The sequence below is a fragment of a genome, unplaced genomic scaffold, assembly GCF_019419815.1.
Source record: "Pyrus x bretschneideri cultivar Hongxiangsu unplaced genomic scaffold, Pyrus_bretschneideri_v1 Contig49, whole genome shotgun sequence".
NCBI classification, from domain to species: Eukaryota; Viridiplantae; Streptophyta; class Magnoliopsida; order Rosales; family Rosaceae; genus Pyrus; species Pyrus x bretschneideri.
In genome coordinates, this window is record NW_025999786.1 from 1,428,345 (window position 1) to 1,453,095 (window position 24,751).

The 24,751-nt window shown below is 38.0% G+C and overlaps 3 protein-coding genes across 3 annotated transcripts; 1 reads left to right on the plus strand and 2 right to left on the minus strand.

The window, feature by feature from the left end:
- The first annotated feature begins 1,677 nt into the window (after nt 1–1,677).
- On the plus strand, nt 1,678–7,710 carry LOC103937715 (uncharacterized membrane protein At4g09580-like). Its single transcript, XM_048568793.1, has 4 exons — nt 1,678–2,281; nt 3,556–3,826; nt 3,908–4,078; nt 7,259–7,710. The coding sequence occupies exons 1-4, from the start codon at nt 2,025–2,027 to the stop codon at nt 7,388–7,390; spliced, it is 831 nt and encodes a 276-aa protein (XP_048424750.1). The 5' UTR covers nt 1,678–2,024; the 3' UTR covers nt 7,391–7,710.
- Nucleotides 7,711–8,480: 770 nt separating this feature from the next.
- On the minus strand, nt 8,481–12,410 carry LOC103937716 (calcium-dependent protein kinase 11). The gene is made up of 7 exons (XM_009347662.3): nt 11,656–12,410; nt 10,764–10,907; nt 10,477–10,629; nt 10,247–10,362; nt 9,234–9,401; nt 8,869–9,093; nt 8,481–8,786 (listed from the first exon to the last, which is right to left on the minus strand). Exons 1-7 carry the CDS (start codon nt 12,404–12,406, stop codon nt 8,628–8,630), a joined length of 1,716 nt encoding a protein of 571 aa, XP_009345937.2. The 5' UTR covers nt 12,407–12,410; the 3' UTR covers nt 8,481–8,627.
- A 6,991-nt stretch (nt 12,411–19,401) lies between these two features.
- LOC125470183 (subtilisin-like protease SBT3.11) lies at nt 19,402–22,085 on the minus strand. The gene is made up of 3 exons (XM_048568823.1): nt 21,711–22,085; nt 21,514–21,611; nt 19,402–19,615 (listed from the first exon to the last, which is right to left on the minus strand). Exons 1-3 carry the CDS (start codon nt 21,848–21,850, stop codon nt 19,542–19,544), a joined length of 312 nt encoding a protein of 103 aa, XP_048424780.1. The 5' UTR covers nt 21,851–22,085; the 3' UTR covers nt 19,402–19,541.
- Between the last annotated feature and the right edge of the window lie 2,666 nt (nt 22,086–24,751).

The following is a 24,751-nucleotide window of genomic DNA, read 5'->3' on the forward strand; positions in this document are numbered from 1 at the left end:
TGACCATCAGATTGTCATGAATTGTTAGTATGTTGTTGTGGAAGCTTAAGGAGACCCCTAGGAAGTTATAGATAGGAAATATGATATGCAAATCTTCCGAATTGAATGACGTAGAGTTGTTGACTCTACCATTTACCTTTGACCAAAGGTTGACTTTTGGTCAACCTATCCCGAATCATCTAGATTGTTGTAGAGGACGTGTACAAGCTAGAATTTTGTGTTTTATCACTAGAATTATAAGACATGACTTGTGCTTTGTTTGAGGTGGCAATAGTACGTGAGCACCTTGATCGTTGTTCTAGGGTGTTTTATCGCAGACTCCAAGTGAGTGACTTTAATATATGTAGTATGGTTATTTCCTTGAAAATTGCCATACTTATATACTTAATGGATATGACATTGCCTTACAGAATGTGTTTTATACTAAATTATTGCTTTTAAATTCAGTCATCAATTTATTTTTATGAAATGTGATTTGACATGCATAATTGAAATGTTTGTGAAACATGAAGGCTAGTAGAGGACCATTAACCCATTGTCATGGGGAGTTGTCACATCGAAAGTATGTCAGGGCTCGTTTCTTAAGCCATTCTAAACTAAGTTTTAGAATTCTACTCAGTTTTGTTGAGTGCTCTGGAAGCAGATTCGTTGAATTGTCCAGAACTCTGCCTTCATCTGGATTTCATTGAGCGGTCTAGAATCCTTCTTTTACGCGGTTTTGTTGAGTGGTCCGGAATTGTGTTCAGTTTAGATTTCATTGATTGGTCTAAAATTTCTCTTCCTATTTGGTTTCGTTAAGTGGTCTAGAACCCTCATCCGCTTAGATTTCGTTGAGTGGTCCGGCATCGTATTTCCTACTTGGTTCTGTTGAGTGGTTTGGAACCTATCTATGTTGGAGTTTTTTGAGTGGTCTGGAATCCTATCTCTTGTTTACTTTCATTGAGTTGGTCTAAAACCTTGCATTCGTTGGTTTCCGTTAAGTTGGTTCAAGGGTCCCACTTCATTTCAGTTTCTTTGAGTTGGTTTAGAATATGGAACTTGTGAAGTTGTAGGCTTCAGCTGAACTATGTCACTCTAGCTTGAGTTTTCCAAGTATTTATGAACTAGAGATTTGAGAACCTTTGTGGTTTGATTTAGAAAAGTCGATGCATGTTTGAGTGATTCTTTCGGAATTTCGAGCAAATTATTTATGATGTTATAAAATATGATTTCATGAATAATGATGTTTTTAAACTATGATCGGTAGACATGTTTTATGATTGTCATATACCTTGAATTATTGTCACCCAAGCTTCGCATCTTATCCAGGTTGTTGCCTTGCCAGGTGCACCACTTTTACAGTGTAGGGGCAATCATGCAGGAGACAAGTCTGTGTAGATACGAAGAGCTTTTGGGGTTGTAGTCAGAAGTGAGTTAGCTTAAAGTGATTAGGTTATCCCTATATCTTTTCTTATATTATTTCGAGAACTATATGTTTGGTGCCTATGGGCATGTTACTCTAGAGAGCTTTATGAGCTTTTTGTTGTACAATTGTCGTAGACATATTATTGTTGTATTGTTTTTTTTTCTTACTTTTTTTAATATGAAATCAGAGAATTCTAAAGGTGCAATAACCCATCACCAAATGTCTAGTTGTAGGATATTTGGCTCGAAGAAAAGAAATAAAATATCAAATCGTTAATATTCTAAAGGTGCAATAACCCATCACCAAATGCCAATTTCATTTTTCATTCCCTTACCATTTTTTTAGTTGCTTGTCAACCTAAACTGAATCTGATTTTTGAAGACCAATACAGAAGAATTGAATCTCCATCTTCAAAACCAAATTCAATTCCCAAATTTGAATCGAAGAATTTGATCCGCAACATGAGTCTGTCTCGGATTTGATTGATGTGGGTCGCATTCTAAAAACTCAGTTCGACCTTCTTGACGACGAAACGAAGACGCAAAATTTGTCGATGAATGAGTGTTATTATTGAAGTGGCCCCTTATCATCTTCCTGTCGGTGCTGGTGCAATCCGTACATGGCGGCTCCGAGAAATCTGGCGGGGGACGCCGGGAGGCTGCCTATGGACGAGGAGAATCCCAAGGAGGACGATTGGTCCACCGGCAAGAGGCCCAAGTCCGATAGGTTTCCGCTGTCGCGGTGGGAATTCGCAGCGGCACTCGGCGTTTTCTTGGTCTTCTCTACCGGTCTCTGCTGCGTCTACTTGACCATGCCTGCCGCCGAGTACGGTAAACTCAAGCTGCCGCGCTCCGTCGCCGATCTTCGCTTGCTCAAGTACGTCCCTCATTTCACGATTCAATCAAATTCTCATTTGGATTTGTTCATATTTTTGAAAATATATGATAATCTAGTTGTGTTGTGATGGGTTATTGAGATTTTGTTAAGATTAATTTGATAATTGCGGAAGATATGATTATGTGGGCTGCTTGTTATTGTACCTTTGGATTAACATCTGAGTTGCTTTTCTCTTTATCTGATTTGCATAAGATAGTGTCACATATGTTCAGTTGATTTGGAATTCGAAAAAAAATTATGAAACAAGTAGAATTCAAACGTCGGTAGGGCTTATTTTTAGTCACTATGTCATCTAATTCACCTCCGCACGGTTTAGGATGTTGTTTCACATGCATACTTGAAGACTTTGGTAGAATGAGAATATAGAAAGAACTTTCATTTAGACTGCCATTTTGTATTTTAGACTTTACAGAAAGAATTTATCTTACCCCCGATAACTCAATATGGAAAGTTTTACGTGAATGTTTCTGTAAAGAAAGTTTAAGCTTGGTGTGAGATGTCCGCCCTGAACTTCCCTATTATAACTCCTGAAGTTATAAGTAATTCATCCATAAGCTGAAATTTTGATTTCTGCAAGTTTTTATGCAAATTTTCCCTAATAGAAAAGGTGAAGTACATAGATGATGAGCTGTCCTCAAATTAAACAAAAGGAAAGAAATCATAAATGGAGCATCAATCATAAGGGTACCAGTGTAAGACTGTTCTTTAGGAACATAAAAACCCAATGACCACAACTACAAAAAGAAAAAGGAAAAATATGTTCTCTTCAAACTATTGCGATATGGAAGCCTGAACCGAAAGTCAATAGTATCTCAAATCTTATCTGTCCATTGTCTCCTTTAGAACAACCTCGGCTTTCTTTCCATTCGTAGAGAACCCTATGTGTGACCAAGAGAACACATTTCCAAAATGTTCATGCTCACTTACTAAGACCGTATCTCGTGACTTAAGTTTCCAACATTTGGAGGAGAACTGAAGGGAAGTCATTCATTTCAAACAGCTGCTTCCAAATCCTAGAAGCAACTGGGGGATGCATCTGCTAATGATACCTATATTCCACATCATTTTTTCACATGACACAGCATCAGAGAGACTGACACAGTTTTGGCCTATGCCTTGAAGTGATGTCATGTTTTCACTTTTGTCTGTCTATTTTATCCAGTACTGTGGCCTCTATGGTCCCCATTTAACATTAGTCACTTCCCCTGAATGCTTGTTTTTATTTTTTAATATTTTTTTATAATCTTTTGCAGAGACAATCTGGCAACATATGCCAATGATTATCCAGCACAATTTATTCTGGGTTACTGCTCTACTTACATCTTCATGCAGACTTTTATGATTCCTGGGACAATTTTTATGTCATTGCTAGCTGGAGCTCTTTTTGGTGTAATCAGAGGCCTTATCTTGGTTGTCTGCAACGCTACAGCTGGAGCATCATCCTGCTTCTTTTTGTCTAAGTTAATTGGAAGGCCTTTAGTTAGTTGGTTGTGGCCAGAAAGGTTGAGATTTTTTCAGGCAGAGGTACTTCTTATTACTTTGTTAAATTTGGTCAATTCTGCTATCGTTCTTCCACTACTTTAACCTTAAATTTTGTGCACCCAGATTGCAAAGCGTAGGGAAAAGCTGCTAAATTACATGCTTTTTCTTAGGATAACTCCAACCTTGCCGAACCTTTTCATCAACTTGGCATCTCCAATTGTTGATATACCATTTCATATTTTCTTTTTGGCGACTTTTGTTGGTCTTATTCCAGCATCTTATATCACAGTCAGGGTAAGTTCTTTCTACCCATCAAATGACGAAATTCTATTTTCTGTAGAATAAATGGAACTTTCTCATCTTACTATCTGGTTGTTTTGGTGTCTGTATATGGGGCTTGCTATACTTTTTAGTAACGAATTTGTCCAATAAAATAGTTAAACAGTCCACACTGCTTAGATTAGTTCTGGGCAGCATTTTACTTCATTGTTTTGTTATGCTTTAGGAGGTTTTGGACTTGAAGGCCTTGAAGTATGTCATATTTAGAGGCAATAATCCATAATCATCGACGCTGTGGTGGGGATTGGTCAGAGAAGCATGGGTCGATTGGGTTATTATTTTTGAGTTACGTTCAAACATTTTTTGTCAAAAGTATGTCTTTTGGCGGTAAAGGGACAGAATTCTGTGGAATGTCCATCTTTTAACTATCTCTTGGGTAATGTGGTTGGACAGAAATATAAGAACATGTGTGGAGTTTGGCTGTGGCTTCTTTAGGGAGTATAATGGGGATCTACAATAGAATCCTTGGGGAAAAAAAGGTTAAGTTTTGGGTGTTCTATGTATTATTGCTTTCTTGGGTAATCATATGAGCCTAGCTTCCTTGTAGTATCTGTACTGTGGTTTCTTGCTTTCTCCAACCTTTAGAGATCTTGCATATTCTTTAATTTTATTAGAAGGGGGAGCTGCTATAGGATCGTTTTTAGAGTTGTATTGCAATGCTAGAGTTGTATTTATGGATTTGGTTTCAGGGTTGTATCATATAATGGGTGGACCTCTGGTTTACTAAGTTTTGCAGCAATTTTAGCTTTTTAATAAAATTCTATTTCTCAGATTTTGGAGTCCGGAAAACACAGGGTAACACCAGTGGATTGCAGAAGAAACTTAGTAGATATGTGTTTTGTTGTCTTATCTTTAATCTGAAGTGTGATTCACAGTCGTGTGGGATTATTAAATTGTAAGGTCTTCAGCCAACTGCTGGCTAAGGTAGCCTGCTGGGAGGTCAGGTGATTGAGCCACTGAAGAAATCAACCAACTATGTTGGTTGACCTCCATTCCAGAAATGTTCTGGTTTTGGTTCTTCTCTTTTGACAACGTGTCTTGTCCAACTCCCATTTACTTGGGAGGCCCCCTTACTCCTAGGGTCCAAGATATAAGTGAACTAGTTTTAGTCAAAGTACTAGGCTATCTAGCCAGTCTAAGCTTATAGTGTGGTAAACTCTCCTATTAGCAAGCTCTTGCAATAATTTGATGTTATATTGATCAAGGCCTTCAAGCTTCTTGCAGATGCTCATGATGTCGTCAATGAATACCTAAATCTGAATCTAAGTCTTTCATGAAATTTGCAAATTTTATAGGCCTTTTCTTTTGGTTGGAAAAGTTCTAGACCTATCTCATGGTGTCAAAAATTTTATTTTTGAATGCAATAAATCATAAAGATAACAAATTGACTAATTTACAGTAAACATAAAGTGAATAGAAATTTTTATATCGTTGGGATGAATTAATGGGTATCAGTAAAGTTGCTATTGTCATGTTCCCCGTGCTGTATAATTAGATGCAGGACTTGCTATGTTTGGAGGTTGATTTGTCCATGTGAGATAGGCAACAACAACAAAGCCTTTTTCCACTAAATGGGGTCAGCTATATGAATCCTAGAACACCACTGCGCTCGGTTCTGTGTCATTTCATCCGTTAGATCCAAGTACTCTTAAGTCTCTTCTTAAAGTCTCTTCCAAAGTCCTTCTAGGTCTTCCACTACCCCTTTGGCCCTGAACCTTTGTCCCGTAATCACATCTTCTAACTAGAGCGTCAGTAGGCCTTCATTTCACATGTCCAAACCACTGTAAACAATTTTCTCTCATCTTTCCTTCAATTTTGGCTACGCCTACTTTACCTCGGATGTCCTCATTCCTAATCTTATCCTTTCTCGTGTGCCCATACATCCAACGAAGCATTCTCATCTCTACTACACCCATTTTATATCTCTGCTACACCCATTTTATGTATGTGTTGATGCTTCACCGCCCAACATTTCATGCCATAAAGCATTGCTGGCCTTATTGCCGTCCTATAAAATTTATCCTTGAGCTTCAGTGGCATATGACAGTCACACAACACGCTGGATGCACTCTTCTACTTCATCCATCCAACTTGTATTCTATGGTTGAGGTCTCCATCCAACTCTTCGTTCTTTTGCAAAATAGATCCTAGGTAGCGAACGCAGTCGCTCTTTGGTAGTTCCTGATCTCCAATCCTCACCCCTAACTCATTTGAGCCTCCGTTTGCACTGAACTTGCACTCCATATACTCTGTCTTTGACCAACTTAGGCGAAGACCTTTAGATTTCAACACTTCTCTCCAAAGGTTAAGCTTTGCATTTACTCCTTCTTGAGTTTCATCCATCAACACTATATCGTCTGCGAAAAGCATACACCAAGGAATATCATTTGGAATATGTCCCGTTAACTCATCCATAACCAATGCAAAAAGATAAGACTTAAAGATGAGCCTTGACATAACCCTACTGTTATGGGAAAGCTTTCGGTTTGTCCTTCATGAGTTCTTATGGCAGTCCTTACTCCATCATACATATCCTTTATAGCTTGGATATATGCTACTCGTACTCCATGTGAGATAGGCCATGATTATTAAACCTTATTCAGTTGGATTGCAACGGATGTTTCTGTTGGACCTATCATTTGTGTTTTTTCGCCCAACAGCTATAGAATTTAATAACTTCACTAACAATATTGTCAATATGTTTGAAGAGAGCTTTTAGATAAACATCAAGTATATATCTACTTAGAATTGCTTTCTTACATGTATTTATGTGTTGTCCCTGTCCAAATAAAAATATGACGGATTAAATTGATTTTCATCATGCTAACTTGTGTACCTTGTTGTATGGTCACTTTGTTTGCTGCGTTTATTATAATAATAAAATAGAGCTTTGTTGCACATAGAAAAGGCATCACAATTGTGACCAAATCAAGATACACATAAACGGAACATCTGATCCCATTGGTTTATAGTGTAGTTGAGATCCTAATTAATGCAGGTCATAGTTTAACTGTTTGGTTACAACTTAACATCTTGGACTGTCAGAAATCTGTTTTTCAATTTAACACATGACAGCTTCTTTTCGTGAAATGTTTTCGTTGTAGTAATCGATAGCTGCTCATTTTGTTTTTCCAGGCTGGCCTTGCTCTGGGAGATCTCAAGTCCGTCAAGGATCTCTATGATTTTAAAACTCTGTTTGTGCTTTTCCTCATTGGTTCTGTGATTATACTTCCAACCGTTTTGAAGAGGAAGCGAATCTATGAATGAAAGTTCAGGTGTTGAGGACTCCATTCCATACTTCTGTCCAGAAGGCGGCTCATGTAGTCTGACAGCTAAATAGTGCAAATGTTACAATACGGTGAAGCTTAATTTTTCCAGGACCCAGAAGGGAGTGTCTGTTTTTCGATATAGGCTCTTCAAAGCATTCTTTACTAGGTAATGTATTGTTACAGAGTTAAAAATGATGTTTCGAAAGTTGCTGTGCGAAAATATTTATGAATTTATCATTGCTTTAGGCTCATGTAACATTGATAGTCCGTGTAACATGGTTTACAATTATATAGCAAATCTTATATTTTTTTTTCCAATGCGGTTGCCCTTTTTGTTAGTTGGAACTGCTATACTTTTCTATATGGTTAACCATTTCAGGTCCAGTGGAAGTTTGAAAAAGTGTTGATTTATACGTTTTTAAGTTGTAACTGAATGCAATAAGGATGATATGTGGAAATTGAAATGGTTAAATATTAAGGAAATTGTGATTCAAATGGGATTGGAGAAATTTTTGTATACAGCAGTGGGACGAGTTTCCTCATACGTACTTGCCAGGATTGCTTTGGATCGTTGGCTAATTATTTAGCATCGGACATTGTTGACCTCCTGCCCAAGTCACCAATGTTGGAAAGGTCGTCTGCGGTTCAAATAACAGCGTTTAAAGATGAAAGAACATTTTGGGTTTAAAAACTTCACAAAACATCAATCTTCAGAAAATAGCGTTAAAACATTCTTCTACAAAAGTTGCTTGAGCAATCTTTCCCAGAACTCTATGTTAATGATTCTCCTACAAAAGCGGCTTGAGCCATCTTTCACAGAAAGCTGTTAAAGCAACTTGAGGGGGGGAGTTAATTAGGTTCATTGAACAATTAGGCTCATTAAATCCTATACATAGATTTGTTGACTCTTCTACATTAGGTTCATTGTGGCCAGGGGAGGTTGAAATGCCTTTGTGAGTTTTCCCGGCCCCCGGAAGGGGTGGATAACTGTGGCTTGCCACCAGTTGTCCCCCTTTTTAAAGAGAAAAAAACTAAAACAAGTCAAATTTTTCTCTCCAAAGGACAATTTGCAATGAGATTACCACGTATTAAGCTCTAACAAGGCCACTTTGTATACATATAAAGCAAAAGCCTTGGAATTAATCAGGCAGCACAAGATTAAGAAACGTAAGCTATTCATCAGTTCCTTTTACAAATTGAATGCTTACAAGAAATTGCATTTCTCTGTTACTATCTCATTCTCCAGCAGACGAAGACGTAGACTGATCTTTTATTCCAAAAGCGTCACCCAAATTAAAGTTCAAATTGTTTCTCATGGTTCTGCTCCTCCCAATTCCTCCATCACCCCCCTTCCTCATCATTGCAGCAAACTCCCCATAATCGATACGCCCATCCTGCCAAACTTATGCATTTAGGCTTCCGAAACTTGAACAATATTAATTCTCATCGAAATAAAAAATGAAACGAAACACTTACATTGTCTTCATCAATCTCTTTGACAATTTCATCCAGATGAACGTCACCTAGACCAAACTCCTTGCAAGCCTGTTGAAGCTCGTCGACGGTAATATATCCACTACCATCTTTGTCAAAAAAGGAAAAGGCTGCAATCAAATTCTCCTCTCTTTCCATCTTGTTTAAGTGCAAGGTAGCAGCAAGAAATTCACCATAGTCTATTGTTCCGCTGTTGTCTATATCAGCCTGCCAACATTGCCGAAGCAAAAATGATTTTGTGAGGGTCATTCGTGTTAATAGCGTTGGAGATCTAATAAAAACTTAAATGGGAGGATATTAAAACTTCATAATATGCAGCCACAGTTTATGGGGATCAATCTATTAACTGCTTCCATAAGAGACTTGATTTCAGACTCCATTAGCTCCGAGCCCACTTTCTTCAATCCTTCTTTAAGTTCCTCAAATGTTATTGTCCCGCTGCTATCTGTGTCAATCATTTTGAACAGCTCTTTTAAACCACCAATCTCTTCTTCTGACAGTCTTTCCGCTATCACCTGCGCAAAGAAAACAAGAATGTCACAGTGATACACATTACACCATCACCAAAACAAAAAAGTGGGCACAGTAGAAGAAGAAACAAATCGCTGTCATCAGAAATATCAGAGATAATTGAGTGAAAACTCCAGACGTTCTGGTTAGAACTTTACCTTAACCATAACTGATTGAGATATATAAATCGTTAGTGTCTGCCAACTTCACTATGGCCAGAAGTTGCATATTTAGTGGTTAGAGAATTGAACAGTAAATGAGAGGTCTTCCCTCACTCTCACGTCTCAAAACCTTTATCACAACAACAAATACTCTCACAAGTCACAGCATACACTCATCTTGTGAAGTTGATAAGAAAAATATATGATAAAAACATGTGTATTACAAGGAGAGTGACAAGTTTTGAACAAATCAAAAGTGATATTTCTGCTTAGACCAACCGTTATATAATACAATGTACACTGCATACAAACATTTAAGAATTATTCTGCAGTAAAATTTGGTATACTATAGATTTTTCAACTCCATTCAAAGATGAATGCAATGCATAAATGGAGTTTCGATCTGGAAACTATAAAAACTGTGTTTCTTGGTTACAGACAACGTTTTCAAGGTGAAATGAACTCCCAAGTTCCATCCCGTATCGTATTACTTCCATTTTAAAAACTACTGGTTACTAAAGTTATGTAATTATTTGTTATCTCAGAAATAGCCTTGAAAGAGATTGGAGTGTAACTCTCATATTGGATGATAAATGAATTTACCAATTACTGCCAGGGTGCTGCGTAAAATGAAATAGAATGATCGATCTATAAAAAGGTGATAATGGTTAAACATTTGCAAGACATACACGGAGTGCCATCTTCTTAAGCTTATTCATTGCTGAGAACTGCTTGAGGCGGGACAGAACCGCAGAATCTAGTGGTTTATCTGGGGCAACTCTGTCGTCTACAATCCAGGGGTGACCTGAAACGATCCATTTTAGAGTTCAACGCAGCTAGCATTTTGGATATAACCTTATCTATGCAACTATCACATAAAACTTAATTGGCATTGTATAGTAGGTATTAAACCACTCACATAGGACTTCATGGGCAGAAATTCTTTTCTTCGGGTGCCTCTCAAGCATCTTATACATGAGATCTTTTGCACTTTCTGAAATATTAGGCCACGGCTCAGATTCAAAATCTATTTTGCCATGTAAAATCTGTCTGAAGATGCCTGATTCAGTTTCTGCAGATACATATTGAAAAATTAATCAACTCACGATATAGCAAAACAATCAAACGTAATAGTAAAGGTATGCCTCACTGATAATGGTGGGATAGTCCAGAGTGTGAGAGATTGTAACTGTAGAGAATCACTACCTGCCCAAAAAGGAGGAACCCCGCTTAGGAGGATGTAAAGTATCACACCAGCACTCCATACATCCACTTCGGGTCCATAAATCTTGGACAACACCTCAGGTGCAACATAATAGGGACTCCCAACTGTGTCATAGAAATATTGTCCTGAAACAAGAAAAGGTAGAGCAGAGCATGTAACCAACCTTCTTTATGCATGGTAAAAACACCATTCAAGCTTCAACGGGGGGAAAGAGAAGAACACAAGGTAGAACCGCATTTGATATAGGATAGTGATGGCATCAATTGTATACCGGTTTGAAAACCAAAACGAAAAAACAAAGCATTATTCTGGCAAAGTAATACATTCGAAATTGTGTTTATGTAAACGGACTGTCTTAGACATAGAGATTGATGAGTAATTTCGCTCACGGGAATGACCGAATTAATTGGTATACTGAATAAAACGTAGATACCTTCTTATGGTATCAATACCATGACAGTTGAGCCATCCATCTCGAACCAAAAAGACATTAAAACTGTTGAATCTAGCGATGCAATATAGAATCAGGCTTGAAAGGAAAGAAATTTCTAAATAAATCTAGCAACCTCCAAATATGGCATAGAGAAAAATACAATATCGGGGAAATAGCTCCTGTCTTCTCCCTTGTTGGCGGAGCAGCGGGGTTTATGTTTGTTCAACATATCCATGACTAAGGAGAGAAACAATCCATAACCAATAAAAGTATGGATGTATAAATCAAGCAACCCTAAAGATTGAGTACGCAACAAGGCACGAGAAACAGAAACATTCTCAAAATTGATGGCAGACCAACATTTCCAATTCCAATTCTAATAAAAAGAAAGAACAGGTAAAAGTGGATCTGATCTGGAAATGAAAGGAAGGAAGCTGAACCTGGCTTATAGAAGACAGACAAGCCGAAATCGGTGGCTTTGAGCGTGGCATCATCGGAAGGCGTGTCAAACAAGAAATTCTCCGGCTTGAGATCTCGGTGCATGACGCCGAGGGAGTGGCAGCCCTCCACCACCCCAACGATGGTCTTGATGAGCTTGGCCGCCTCCCTCTCGCTGTAATGCCCCTTCTTGACGATCCTATCAAACAGCTCGCCGCCGGCGCAGAGCTCCATGACGAGGTGCACGAAGACGGAGTCCTCGTAGGTGCCCTTGATCTGGACGACGCTGGGGTGCTCGGAGAGGTGGTGCATGATCTGAATCTCCCTCCAGACGTCGTCGTAGTCCTCCTGGCAGAGGAGCTTGCGCTTGGGGATGGACTTGCAGGCGTAGTGGGCGCCGGTGGGCTTGTGGGTGCAGAGGTAGGTGGTGCCGAATTGTCCTTGGCCCAATTTCTTGCCCATCAGGTAATGGTCTCTCAGCCGCGGCGTTTCGTACGGCAATACTGAATGCGATCCTTTCTTCATTCTTTCGATTCGATTCTCCGATGACGATGAATTTCTTCTGATTTTTTTAGTTTTTTTATTTTTATTTTTGATTTGTGATTCGATCGTTTTCCATGCTTCTCCTTCGCCTCTGAAACTGTTATTTCTGTTTGTTAAATTTGTTTGTTTTGTGGTGTAACAAACCGTATTCAGCTTCAGCTTTGTTGCGCGCGCCTTCTCTCTCTCTCCTCTCCTCTCCTCAACCCACATACGTTCCCTCCACGTTAGCAATTCATAAATACGACAAAGGAAGAAAATTCCTCCATTAACTTGACATCCGACTGTAGAAAAACGTATTTGGCGCGACTTAACTTTCATTCATCCTCAAATGTACAATAATATAAATACGTATCGTTTAGTCCTTTATATAATGAACTTAATGTAGAAGAGTCAATAAATCTATGTAAAACAATTAATGAGCCTAATTGTTCAATGAACCTAATTAACACTCTCATTCAAGTTGGATAGAAATTGCTTTAACATATTTCTGTGAAAGCTGATTCAAGCTACTTTTGTAGGAGAATGGAGAGGCTTTTAACACTTCATCTCAAGTTGGAGAATGAAGGTAGAGAACTCCAAATTTGCGTACCATAACCAGGAACTTCTCCTTGCCAAAGGCTTTGTAAAAACATCTCCTAGCTATTGCGAAGATGCTTTATGTCGAGTAGCAATCGTGCCATCAATTATCTTGTCTCGAATAAAATGGCAATCCATCTCACTATGTTGTGTCCTCTTTTTAAAAACTAGATTTGCCGCTATATGTAAAGCAGCTTGATTACCACAATATAAACGTGAAACTCCTGAATAAGTCAACTGTAAATCTTCCAATAAAAATCTCAATTATGTGACCTCATAACAAAGTGTCTGCCATTGCCTTATACTCAACCTCGGTAGAGGATAAGGAAACGGTCTTCTGTTTCTTTGTGCACCAAAAGATGAAAACATTACCACAAAAAAAAAAAAAAAAAAAAAAAAACACACACACACACAATACCCAGTGGTGGAACGACAAGTCATGGGATAACCAGCCCAATCTAAATCACAAAAAGCAACTGAATTTAGTTAATTAGCAGATCCATGTGAGGTTGTCATGGTTCATGCATAAAACGGATAAGAACAAGTACGAAATAAGTATATCCGAACAAGTGATAGTGAGACAAATTAGTCGGCCCGCTAAACATTGATCTTTGGCAAGATCCTTGTGCAATTCGCCTTTCTCTGAAAGTTTGACATCTTCCATTGGGAACTCCACTAGTCTAGCTCCCAGAAAACCTTGATTTTTGAGTACTTAAAGTGCATATTTGCATTGTGAAATATAGATGCCGCTTTTGGAAAGAGAAACTTCAATGCCCACGAGATATTTCAAATTTCCAAATCTTTACTACGAAAACAAGTATGAAGGAAATTTTTGAGAGACCTGATTGCACGAACATCATTACTTGTAATTACAACATCGTCAAAATATGTCAATAAGGCTGTGAAAGACTTTCCTGAACTGCAAGTGAAAAGTTAAAAATCAGCCTTGAATTGGTTGAAGCCAACGGCAATAATGGCTTCGATGAATTTGGCGAACCATTGCCTTTAAGCTTGTTTTAAACCGTAAAGTGACTTGTTGAGGCAACACACAAGATTCTTCCCCTGTCGCCAAATACCAAGAGGAAGGGACATGTAAATTTCTTCATCTAAGTTGTCATGGAAGAAAGCATTGTTGACATCAAGTTGTTGAAGAGACCAATTTTGACTAGCAGCAACGGCAATAAGGCAGTGTACGGTGACTGTCATGATAGTCAATGACTTCAATTTGAGTAAAACCTTTGGCGACAAGACGGGCTTTGTACCGTTCGATGAAACCATTTGCTCGATGTTTAATTTTGAACACCCATTTGCAATCAATCAGAGTCTTGCCAAGGATCAAAGTGATGAGAGTCCAGGTGTTGTTGGCAGCAAGAGCATCAAGTTCAGACACATGGCCTAGCGCCAGTGAGGATTAGTACTTGCTTTTGCAAAAGAAAAAGGCTCCAAGCTTCAACGGGCAATGTTTCGTTAAACTCAAATATACAATTGAAAGATGTTTCGTATGTGCCTAGTTTTAAAGTCGATCTTTTATTCGTTGGTAAAATTACAGATGGATTGAATTGTTTCGTCACCTTTTTTACTCTTGGTGTAAAATGACTTGGGTTCGAAGGCGACGATTGGTGTTGGGAAGCACCGTGGTGACCTTTACTACCTTGTTGCATTGGTCTCCTCCACCATTGTGGTAGCAAGAATCCGCCATCTTTAGCCTTTATGAATTTGTACCTACAAAACAATTAACACCTTCGATCGAAAATCAAAACCTCACCCCCACGTGGTGGGGAGGGGTTTGGCCAATGGATCTCCGATGCCTAAGTCAGTAACTCTGAAAAGATTGAAAGTTTAGGGCTTGTATGCTTGGCATAAAGCTTACCAGTAAATGGTGGAGATGAGGTATTTATAGGAGGTCGTCAGATATGGGTGTAAGGTTTGCCCTACACATGGCAGCTTCCGAGTGGCCAAGGTGAGTCAACCAGATGGATGAGGAAGGAATAATTCTAAAATATTAATTAGGAGATAATATCTTGGAATTATCAAGTAAGTATCCTTGATTGATTATCATGAAGATTCTTATTTGTTTGAGTTGTTCTCCAATCAAGAATATATTAAAGATGGGATTTGGTGATTAACCCAATCTTTAATACTTTTAATTTTTCCATGCCACAAGCAAAAGAGCTTGATGGTGTCATAGGTAGTTGTTCGAGCCTCCACAGATGTTGAACTGGGCGTGGGAACATTTGCGTCTCTTGCCATATAATAAGGCATTCTTGTCTTCTTTGGAAAAAAGTCCACATGTCGTATTCAGGATTTCGTGATTATTTTTTGCTCCACAACCACTGCCCATTCCTGAAATTTTGTCTGCCATCTCCTCACCACCTCAGCTGAACTTTGGCAACGATGCCTAGGTCACTCTTCTTCTACCCATCTAGAAATATTAGCTAGCACATTTTTAAATTGTTCTTTTGATTCGGGTCTAATTCGTGAAGTTTGACTGTTAGCGAAACAAACTCGCCAATCTTTTGGTACTAGTTCTATTTCAGCATCGAGTTCTTTTTTCCTTTTGCATTATGACATTTAGGGTCCTAATAAACATCCCTCTCTTATTGAGGCTTATTATTTTTTTTTATCCGTAGTTGATGATTTTTTTTTTATTTAGTTGGGTTTTTCTTATGCATTATAAACATGAAACACAAAATAACAGGGAGAATTATTTTCTATGTGGGATTTCTTTGCCAAACAAAAGTTGATTTTTTCGATTTAGTTGGATTTTTTTACTTACTTTGAAACACAATTCCAAACAAAAGTCCAACAAATACGAGTCGATAATGGAAAAAATTATTTTCTATGTGGGATTTCTTTCCCGCTCATGTGTCGTTTACCAACACACGTGTATCTACACACCACAACAAAATGGTGTTGTAAAAGGAAAACATCGCCATCTTCTTGAGGTAGCTAGAGCCCTCTGTTTTCAATCCAATCTACCACTTAAATTTTGGAGAATGTGTTCTTACAGTCGCTTAGCTTATAAATTGTATCCCTACACCCTTACTCCACAAACAACCTCCTTTTGAAGTCGTCTACAAAAAGCCACCTTCCTACCACTACATGCAAGTTTTTGGTTGTCTCGCTTATGCCACATCCATTTATCCAACATCCAAATTCCCGCGCACACAAATGCCTTTTCATAGGTTACCCCATTGATCAAAAGGCTTACAAACTTTACGACCTTAAAACCCATAAGACACTAGTCGAGATGTCACCTTCCTTAAGGACACCTTTACTTTTCTTGCCTCACCTTCTGAACCATCCACCAATACCTCCATTCCTCAAATCACTCCAAATACCTCATGACCGACCCTCCCAACATCACTTGAAACCCACCAATTTTCATATCACCTCCGGACCCACCACTACCCCCAATACATATCACCTCCAGACATTTTGAGGAGACAACTTTGATTTGATTTGTGGAAGGAGGACAACCGTTGTCATTGTTCAGAGTGCGACTGTGAAAGAGTAGACAGCCATGGCTTCCATGTTAAAGGAACACAACAGGAAACAAAAAAAAGAAAATAGAGCTAGAATTTTACAACCTGCTCTAATACCATGTTAAAAAATGTATTTGGCTCAACTTAACTTTCGTTCATCCCTAAATGTACAATATATAGTAAATACAAATACATACTATTTACTCTTTCATATAAGAACCTAATGTAGAAGAGTCAATGAACCTATGTATAGGTTTCATGCGCCTAATTGTTCAATGAACCAATTAACATTTCCCTTTAAGTTGGATAGAAATTGCTTTAACGTATTTCTGCAAACGATGGCTCAAGCCACTTTTGTAGGAGAAGAGAGGCTTTTAACAATGACGATATTTTATAATTAAGTTGTGCAATTTATCAACATGATATATTATTATCCAATGTATAAGAAACATTTCACTCTTCACTTTCTTGTGTATTTACTAATGCGGAGACATAAATTAACCATAACCAATCAGAGCATGTCACGTGGATTAAGAGCTTAATATAACAAAGTTACCCCTGATGGTATGAGCAAACCACAATCTCAATCCTAATGGTCAAGCAATCTAGCCCACTAAAGAATGGCGAGAACTCACAATTATCAAGCACCAAGGCCTAAATCATTTGCCAAGCTCTCTAGCAGATTATTTAGATCACATTTCAACATCGGTAGTATCTATGAGAAAATAAGATTTTAAATATCCTAACCTCACTTCAACTAATGTCGAGATATTTTGTGATAAAACCTCACACCTGACGGATTGTGCAGGCGATAATTACCAAGTTGGGGACAATATCGGTATTGTTGGAAGCAAGCCTTCCGCCCGTTTTCTGATAATTTCACATGGTATCAGAGTTAGGGAACAGGCCCGTATTGCCACATGATGGGTGGATCCACTTGGGCCCATGCGATGATGGTGGGTCCCTTGACCCCGTGTGTAGGGTAAGTCTCTTTGGCTCCACGTGATTGTCAATATGTAGATCTCTCATATGTGACCCACGAAGGGGAGCGTATTGAAATATCTCACAATCGAATCTCTCGGAAAAGAAGAGTTTAAATATTCTAACCCCACTTCAACTAATACCAAGACCTTTTGTGATAAAACTCTACACCTAACGGATTATGCAGGTAGTAATTACCAAGTTAGAGACAATATCAGTATTGTTAGAAGTGAATCTTCGACCCGTCTCTCTGATAATTTCACATGATATCACCATTTCCCTTTTAGAAGTATTGGTCAACTACCCCACCACAACTTTGCCCCAAAGCACACGAGCATACATGGAGGTTCCTTAGAGACCCAAATAAGAGAACATGCTTTCGTACCTGACTTCATGTTTTAAGACTAGCTATTACGTACCCGAGTTTAGGATCAGACCCGAACCTTCATACATCTTATCAGGCATCCCCAAAGGAACACTCTTCCGCCAATAGGACGACTACTGCACTCGTCGGCATGCGTACCCTAGCCTAGTAGATGACAAATGGACTTCTTCCTTATCAATAGTCGTTGAAGGAAACAGGTAACCGAGAACTAAATTATGAACTCATGTTTCCTTTTCTCTGAAACCTCTGTTTAGTCCATTGATCTTTCTATGTTATCTTTTTGGTAAGTTTTCTTGTCAATATGTTTTGAACAAAAATTTATATCCACAACACATGTGAAATCGGAAAACTATAATATTTTCCTTGACATAAACGAGTACCTAAACTTCATGACAACTTGGAGGCCAATTGACATGATTCTTTTTCCTTACTTCCCTATTTGTAAGTTCTTTGATTTCTTCTTGAACCTATTTATACTAAGTACACAAGCTTTAAGTCCAATATTTCATTTACAAGTGATGAGGAATTGTCACTACACAGTGATACCAATAAACATTACACTTTCTTTTGAGTAAATTAAAAAGGAGTAATTGTTGTTTACCCTCTAAACTATCACCAAATTATCAGTTTACTCCTCAACTAATTCTTTAGCCAATTTGCCAATTTTTACCTTCATTCAATTTTTTATTAAACAGTGTGGCATGCCAAGTACGGGTGCAATTTGAGTTGGGTCAACCCGAATTCATCCATGTCCAATCTGATTTCATAATCAATCAGGCCGATTAAAATAAAGTAAAAACTCGTTTAAACCCAACCCAACCTCAACCCGATTACTATTAGGTTGAGTTGGGTGATGCTCTGCCCACTAATGAACCAAACTCAACCTGGTTTCTAGTCCGAATTGCTCATGCATATATTACTCATCCCACTTCATAATATATAAGTTAGGTGCAAGTTTGGGAGGGCTATACTTGAAGTTTGCTGTTTGATTTTCATTTGAACAATAAATGATAGTGTTGCTTTTACATTTCTTTTGGTTGAAAATTTGGTATTGTCTTGTAACTTAATTTCAACTTTACAATGACATCACACGCTATTTGGTTTATCTTTTGTATGGATGATGATGTGTAAAATTGAATTTTAAGTCATTTTGATATTATTTGGTTCAGAATTTGAAATTTATCTTATACAATAATGTTTTACAAGATTGACCTTTATATGAGCAAATCTAAAAACCGAGTAAGCTTGAACTCAATTTAAACCTGAACCTAAATAAACTCACATGAATCCGAACTCAACCCAAACCCGAATTAGAAATGTTGGGTTAGGGTTTGGTTGAGCTTCTTTCCATTGAATAATGACACATTGGCATCTTGGTGTTGAATAATGACATCATCACCTAGGCTAAACCTCGTCCGAATAAATTGAGAGCAACTTAGATGGACCGGCTACACCTGGCATCCAGTTCAATAACACAATACCACAGCTGCTTTTCGTCTACTTTGATATTTTTCCATCACTTCATCTGAATCCTACCCTGCCCCCACGACGATTGACCCAAAGCCTTCTCAAATTAAACTAAAAACTTAGAGCCAGGGCCTGATGTTTGTAATCCGCACTGCAACCTTACAAATCATCTTTGGAACATAAGCATAGTCATCCATCTCATATTTTCCTAAGGAACCAAACATACGCTCAAATTACTACCTCTGCAACTTAACTGGGAATTAAGTAATCCTACGAAATCTATATATACAACATATCAAAGTTACAGTAAGTACGGCAATCTTAAACTTTTATTATGAACCTTATTACGCAAAGATTCACGGCATGCCAAGAGTAAACAAGTTTATTGTCTTATACACCAAGGTGGATACTGGAGTTTAAAACATGTTCTTATGTATGGAGTACAGTTCCTCTACTGCAGCTTTCCCGGTCCTGAATGTAGCTGGAGTGTCCTGCTTGGTACAACCTGAAGGACCCCAGGTAGCTCTGCCAATATCGAGTAGACAACAAAACAATTGAGTATTTATTTCTAATAATCCGAAACTGGCTAGTTTACCGGACTCATAACTTGCATAAAATATCTATTGCTGTAATTCAATAATCAGTAAAATGCCAAAAAGTGTGCATAATTGAGAAATGGCTTTGTCTAAAATGGTTTTCCTCTTCAATTGTAAGTGAGAGGTCTTAGGGTCGATTCTCGCCGAAGGACGAATTTGAACCACATTATTGCTAGCCCATTGTGAGGCTTAGCCCACTCCATTACCCCCTTAGTGTAGATAATATCGTTTGTTCAAAAAAAATAGGTTTTTTCTCTTTTGTTTTCTGTTTATTTTTTGAAGGAGAAACGACTTCAACTCACTTTTGCAATGCACAAGCCTTAAAGTTTTCCTAGCATTAATCAACAAATTACTCATATACATTCATCATCTGCCATAGTAAATAGATGAAATACCAAATTTGACCTAAAATGTGAAAAGCGAATTCATATCAATGCCAGCCTAGAGATATAAACAAAATGCCATGACACTTTACCATATGAAAGCCTATGCAACATTTGTCATGTGTTTAATGGTAATAATACACAACAAAAAACAATAACAACAACAAGAAAAGGGATACAGTGCCAGCCATCAGTACTGAGCATGACCAAGAAGCATTGTACAGCCTAAGTTAAGCAAAAGTAAACTCTAATAATGTGAATCAACAAGGAAACAGCAGGTGTTTTACCAATTGGATACTCGTAGGGGAAACAATAGTAGTATAAAACTTCTTTTATAAAGATAACATATAAAAAATTACATAAGCTAACTTTGAATCGTTTAGAAGTTAGAACCACAAAGACTCTTAATCAACAACAGGATAAGAGGATTATAGAGATTATATAACCAATGACAAACAGTAAAAACATGATTTGAGGTTTTATTTATTTTATTTCCTCAAGTTCGGGTATGCCAAATTTAGCATATTATGAATTTCACGGGCGTGAAACTTTGGAGTGTGTGAGGGACTTTGAAGTTTCATGGAACCTAGGCTAAATTTGTCAGGAACTGCACAACAAAACTTAGAGGAGGGACTAAAAGATGACTAGATATAATCAATACATTTGAGAGATTGCTCAAATGACTCCATGAAAGGTCATTTTGAAAGCCCCTGTTAAGTGTCTTTGTAGCGCATTTGTAGTGTTTTAGTAGTAGCTTTGTGGTGTTTGACTAGTTCACTAGTAGTGTTCTCGTAGTGCATTTTTAAGAATTTAGTCAATGTTCCTTGGGACTTTGGTCTAAACATAGGGTTAAAGTCCACATGGAATAAGGACCTAGTAGTGTGAGCAAAACTGAAACTTAATGCCTTGTTTGGTATAGAGCATTGAATTGGAATGAATAAGAAATTCTTTTCAAAGTATATTGAAGGAAGAAATGAAAAAATAGTGACCAACTTAAACGTAGCAGAGGGATTACTCAAGAAGAAAACTTATCGGTCCCAATCCTCCCCAAAACGGTAGGATTAGAGGGTTTTCGATTCCAATCTCCTATACCAAATTAGTCCTAAGCATTCTGAACATGCCAGAAAGTGATAACAATAAACAAGCAAAGAATACCCACTACTGTAGAAACAGATGCGGTCGGGGGTCCAAAACAAAGCTGAAAGAAACCCACAGAGGCTAACCTATCAATCACCACACGCCCAATTCCCCAGTAGAAAGAATCGATACGCTACCGGGAACTGAGAGATCAACTTTAAAAATCGACTCCTTAAGCTTGAAACATTCATAGTAACCATGTGAAAGAGGAGTACAAGGGATGGGATAAATAAACAACATTTGCCAGGAAAACCTTCATCATCAACACTACAAAAAAAAAGGGGAGAGAGAGAGAGAGAGAACTAACTTGAAATTTGGTCGACCTGCTGAGGAGTGAGCTTAGCGGAGAATCCACTGGCAGCCGTCTTGTAACTGTATACAAGAGCCTCCCTCGCTGCCTCCTCACTGTATGTATAAATGTATGCATATCACAAATTCACACAAATTCATTTTTCTTTGGTTTTCCCAGGAAACAAACAGTAGATAAAGGATTGAGAGAGAAACCTGCCGAGGACGGTGGCTAGGGTTCGGATGTGGTAGGACTCAGGCTCCTCATTTTCGAGAGGGCGCTCGGTGTAAATGATGTGGACCGCTGTTTCGGAAGAAGCAGCAGCGACGGATTTGGGAGCAGATTCGTCGGCCATAGCGAATACAGAGAGATGATGAGATTCAGAAGCAAAATTGAAGACAGGAAAGCCTTGGAGCTTATCATTCCTTTTTATACAATTAAATCACAATTTCAATTTGGCAAAATTCCTTATGGCAATTTAGGATATGACTTAGCTGCTAAGATATCCGCGTGTGTTTGGTAACTCCGTCTCTTTCTTTGGCTTTTCTGCCTTGCCTAGTTGTCTTTGCCTCTTTGGCCTGCACCTTGGAAGTTGGAAATGGAACCTTCTTCCTTATCCTTTCTTTCCCTTTTTTTTGTTTACTTTCTATTTTATTTCCTTTGCTTGAGTTTTCTCCAATGCACTTCAAAATTACACATCTAAGGTTATCTCCAACCGATCTGGTCAAAAGATTTTAGTGTTAAAAATAGCTCGAAATAATACGAAAACCGTCTTCAACCGAAGACTAAGTCAAACGGCTCATGGGCCCCATCAGGCCAAAAATGGAAAAACAAGCCAACAGGCTAGCCAAGAGCAACCAGCCAGCCCCGGGCCGGCCCAATTGTTTGAATGCAATGGCTAGCTAGCGTCATGCTGACCCCTGGTTACCACTGCATTTGAATTTTTTCTTTTCAGACAAATTAAAAAAAAATTAATTTTTTTCCTATAAATACCTAAGTTATTCCTACACCATTTCTCACATAATTTTCATCATTCCATATTATCTAACCTCATTTTATTTCAATTATTCACATTCTATTCTCTTATCTCTTCCAATAATCTTTCCTCCAAATTTTTTCAATAATTTTCAAACGGCCACATCTGCACTGAAATGTTGGGCTTAGACCCGAAAAGAAGATAAAGCTCTTTGCAGGGCTTATGGATGGGGCTCGGAAGATAGTGTGAAGGGGAGTCCTCAAACAAGTGAAGGTGTTTGGACTTGTACGTTCAAAAAGTATTATGAGTTATACGAAGGCACCACTCCACCAAATTTCCGAAACCACGAGAGTTGTTCTTCAACATGGAAAAACCATCTTGATCCAAGTTTGAATAAATGGCATCAAGCAGTGGTAAAGCCCGGAAGCAAACATAAAAACGGAGCCAATTACTATGACGAAGTAAGTGTTTTCACAAGTTATTTTAAATATTTAATTATATTACATTTAATTTCATAAATTAATTTCCTTTAATTTTGTAATTATATTTTCTAGGTACGCCAAGTGGAGGAATTATATATGGAGGACAACTCGAAACCATTTAGTCATCACGGTTGTTGGAAAATTTGTAAAGGGTGAGTGTTATTTCAAGATCCACCTCAAGAAAGATTTGGTCATACACTATTGTTCGGAAATGTTTCCTCAAATGTAGTTGGGAATGAACAAGGATCTCCTACCATTCAATGAAATAAGGGTAGAAAATCGGTCTCTAGGTGAATCTTCCATACCGAGGGCTACGGGACAAAACAAGGCCCGAAAGTTGAAGGAAAAGAGCAAGGCAAAGGATGATTTAGCCTTTCAACAGGAAATGGTGTCCTCATTGCAAATAATGGCAGAGCAAAATGCCCTTGCCGTGGAAGAAAGGAACTGTAGGCATGAAGAACTGGCAAAACAAATACAAGAAGAGATGGATGATAGGAACATGCAAATGAACACTTCGGATTACACTCAAATGAGTAAGGCATATTTTGATAGGAAAAAGAGGGAAATTATGGCCTGACGAGAGTTGTTTACATCCGACAATACTCCTACAATGGCGGATGAAGATGATGATTATAGTCTTTAAATTGAAGTTGTTGTAGTCTTTAATCTTTAAGTTGTAGTTTTTAAATTTAAGTTGTTGTAGTCTTTAAATTGAAGTTGTAGTCTTTAAATTTAAGATGTAGGTTTTAAAATGAAGTATGGTAATTAGGTTTTAAAATGAAGTATGGTAATTTTTAATTTAAGTAATCATATTGATTCAATTAAAATAATAAATTATGTTTGACTTATGGCCCTTTGGCCCCCTCGGTTGGAGATGGTTTTTTTGTCACAGGGCTATGTTTGGCCTATGGCCCTTTGGCCCCCTCGGTTGGAGATGGTATAAAATATGGCATGGCACTGTCATTAAAATATAATTTGTTGGAGGGCTATAGGACTAAAGGGAGCCCTCTAGGCCTCCTTCGGTTGAAGATGGCATAAGTTAAACAAGAGTCATTAGATCCTATTTGATTATTTGATCTAACGACGCTTATTCTGATGTGTAACTTAAACGTACGTTTTTTTCAATGGCATAACCTTCCACAAGGCCAAGGTGGGCTATAGCCTAGGGAGGTTTTCTGTAAAGGTAGTGTTATCCATGCACTCATTTTTACTTCTCACACACCCTCTCAATTTTCGGTTGTTCAAATCAAACAAATTGAAGATGATCACTGACAAAAAATTAATAAGGTTGTGTTGAAGGTAAAAATGGGTTGTGAATAGTAGCTATTCTTTTGTAAACTCATGCTTATAGCCTACTCAATTTCAGGACAGATTATTATGTAATGTATATTTAGTAGAGGATAGGTAGTAAATAATACATTTTATGCTAAAAATTACAAATTAGTTGTCACGTCCCGATCCCGACATAAGCCCAGGATCGACACGTGATGTCTCCCAAATACTCGTTTATCTCACATATCCCATCTCAGGAATGTGGCAATCACAATTCGAGAATCAAATTGCAAGAAATTTTTCGTTTACTTTATGGCTGCATCTAACCTCGTCATTAGACTGCTTATGTACCCTCAATAGGGATCAAGCCATTCTTAGTTCACTATCACAAAATTAGACGTTTATTCCACTAAGTTCAAGCAGAAAGGCACTAGTATTTCTCAATCATTCAATATAATCTGACAACATGTAATTCTTGGACTCAGGCTACATAACCAATCCCCATGAAAACATGATTCCTCTCCCA

Coding starts and splice junctions, on each gene's coding strand:
- LOC103937715 (XM_048568793.1), top strand. CDS start 2,025: ATGGCGGCTCCGAGAAATCTGGCGGGGGACGCCGGGAGGCTGCCTATG. Junction 3,827..3,907: donor TGAGATTTTTTCAGGCAGAG/GTACTTCTTATT, acceptor TTGTGCACCCAG/ATTGCAAAGCGTAGGGAAAA. Junction 4,079..7,258: donor CATCTTATATCACAGTCAGG/GTAAGTTCTTTC, acceptor TTGTTTTTCCAG/GCTGGCCTTGCTCTGGGAGA.
- LOC125470183 (XM_048568823.1), bottom strand. CDS start 21,850: ATGGCCGACGAATCTGCTCCCAAATCCGTCGCTGCTGCTTCTTCCGAA. Junction 21,612..21,710: donor CTAGCCACCGTCCTCGGCAG/GTTTCTCTCTCA, acceptor TTATACATACAG/TGAGGAGGCAGCGAGGGAGG. Junction 19,616..21,513: donor GCAGGTCGACCAAATTTCAA/GTTAGTTCTCTC, acceptor CGATATTGGCAG/AGCTACCTGGGGTCCTTCAG.
- LOC103937716 (XM_009347662.3), bottom strand. CDS start 12,406: ATGTGGGTTGAGGAGAGGAGAGGAGAGAGAGAGAAGGCGCGCGCAACA. Junction 10,363..10,476: donor TTCTGCCCATGAAGTCCTAT/GTGAGTGGTTTA, acceptor GGATCGTTTCAG/GTCACCCCTGGATTGTAGAC. Junction 8,787..8,868: donor AAGAGATTGATGAAGACAAT/GTAAGTGTTTCG, acceptor TAAGTTTGGCAG/GATGGGCGTATCGATTATGG.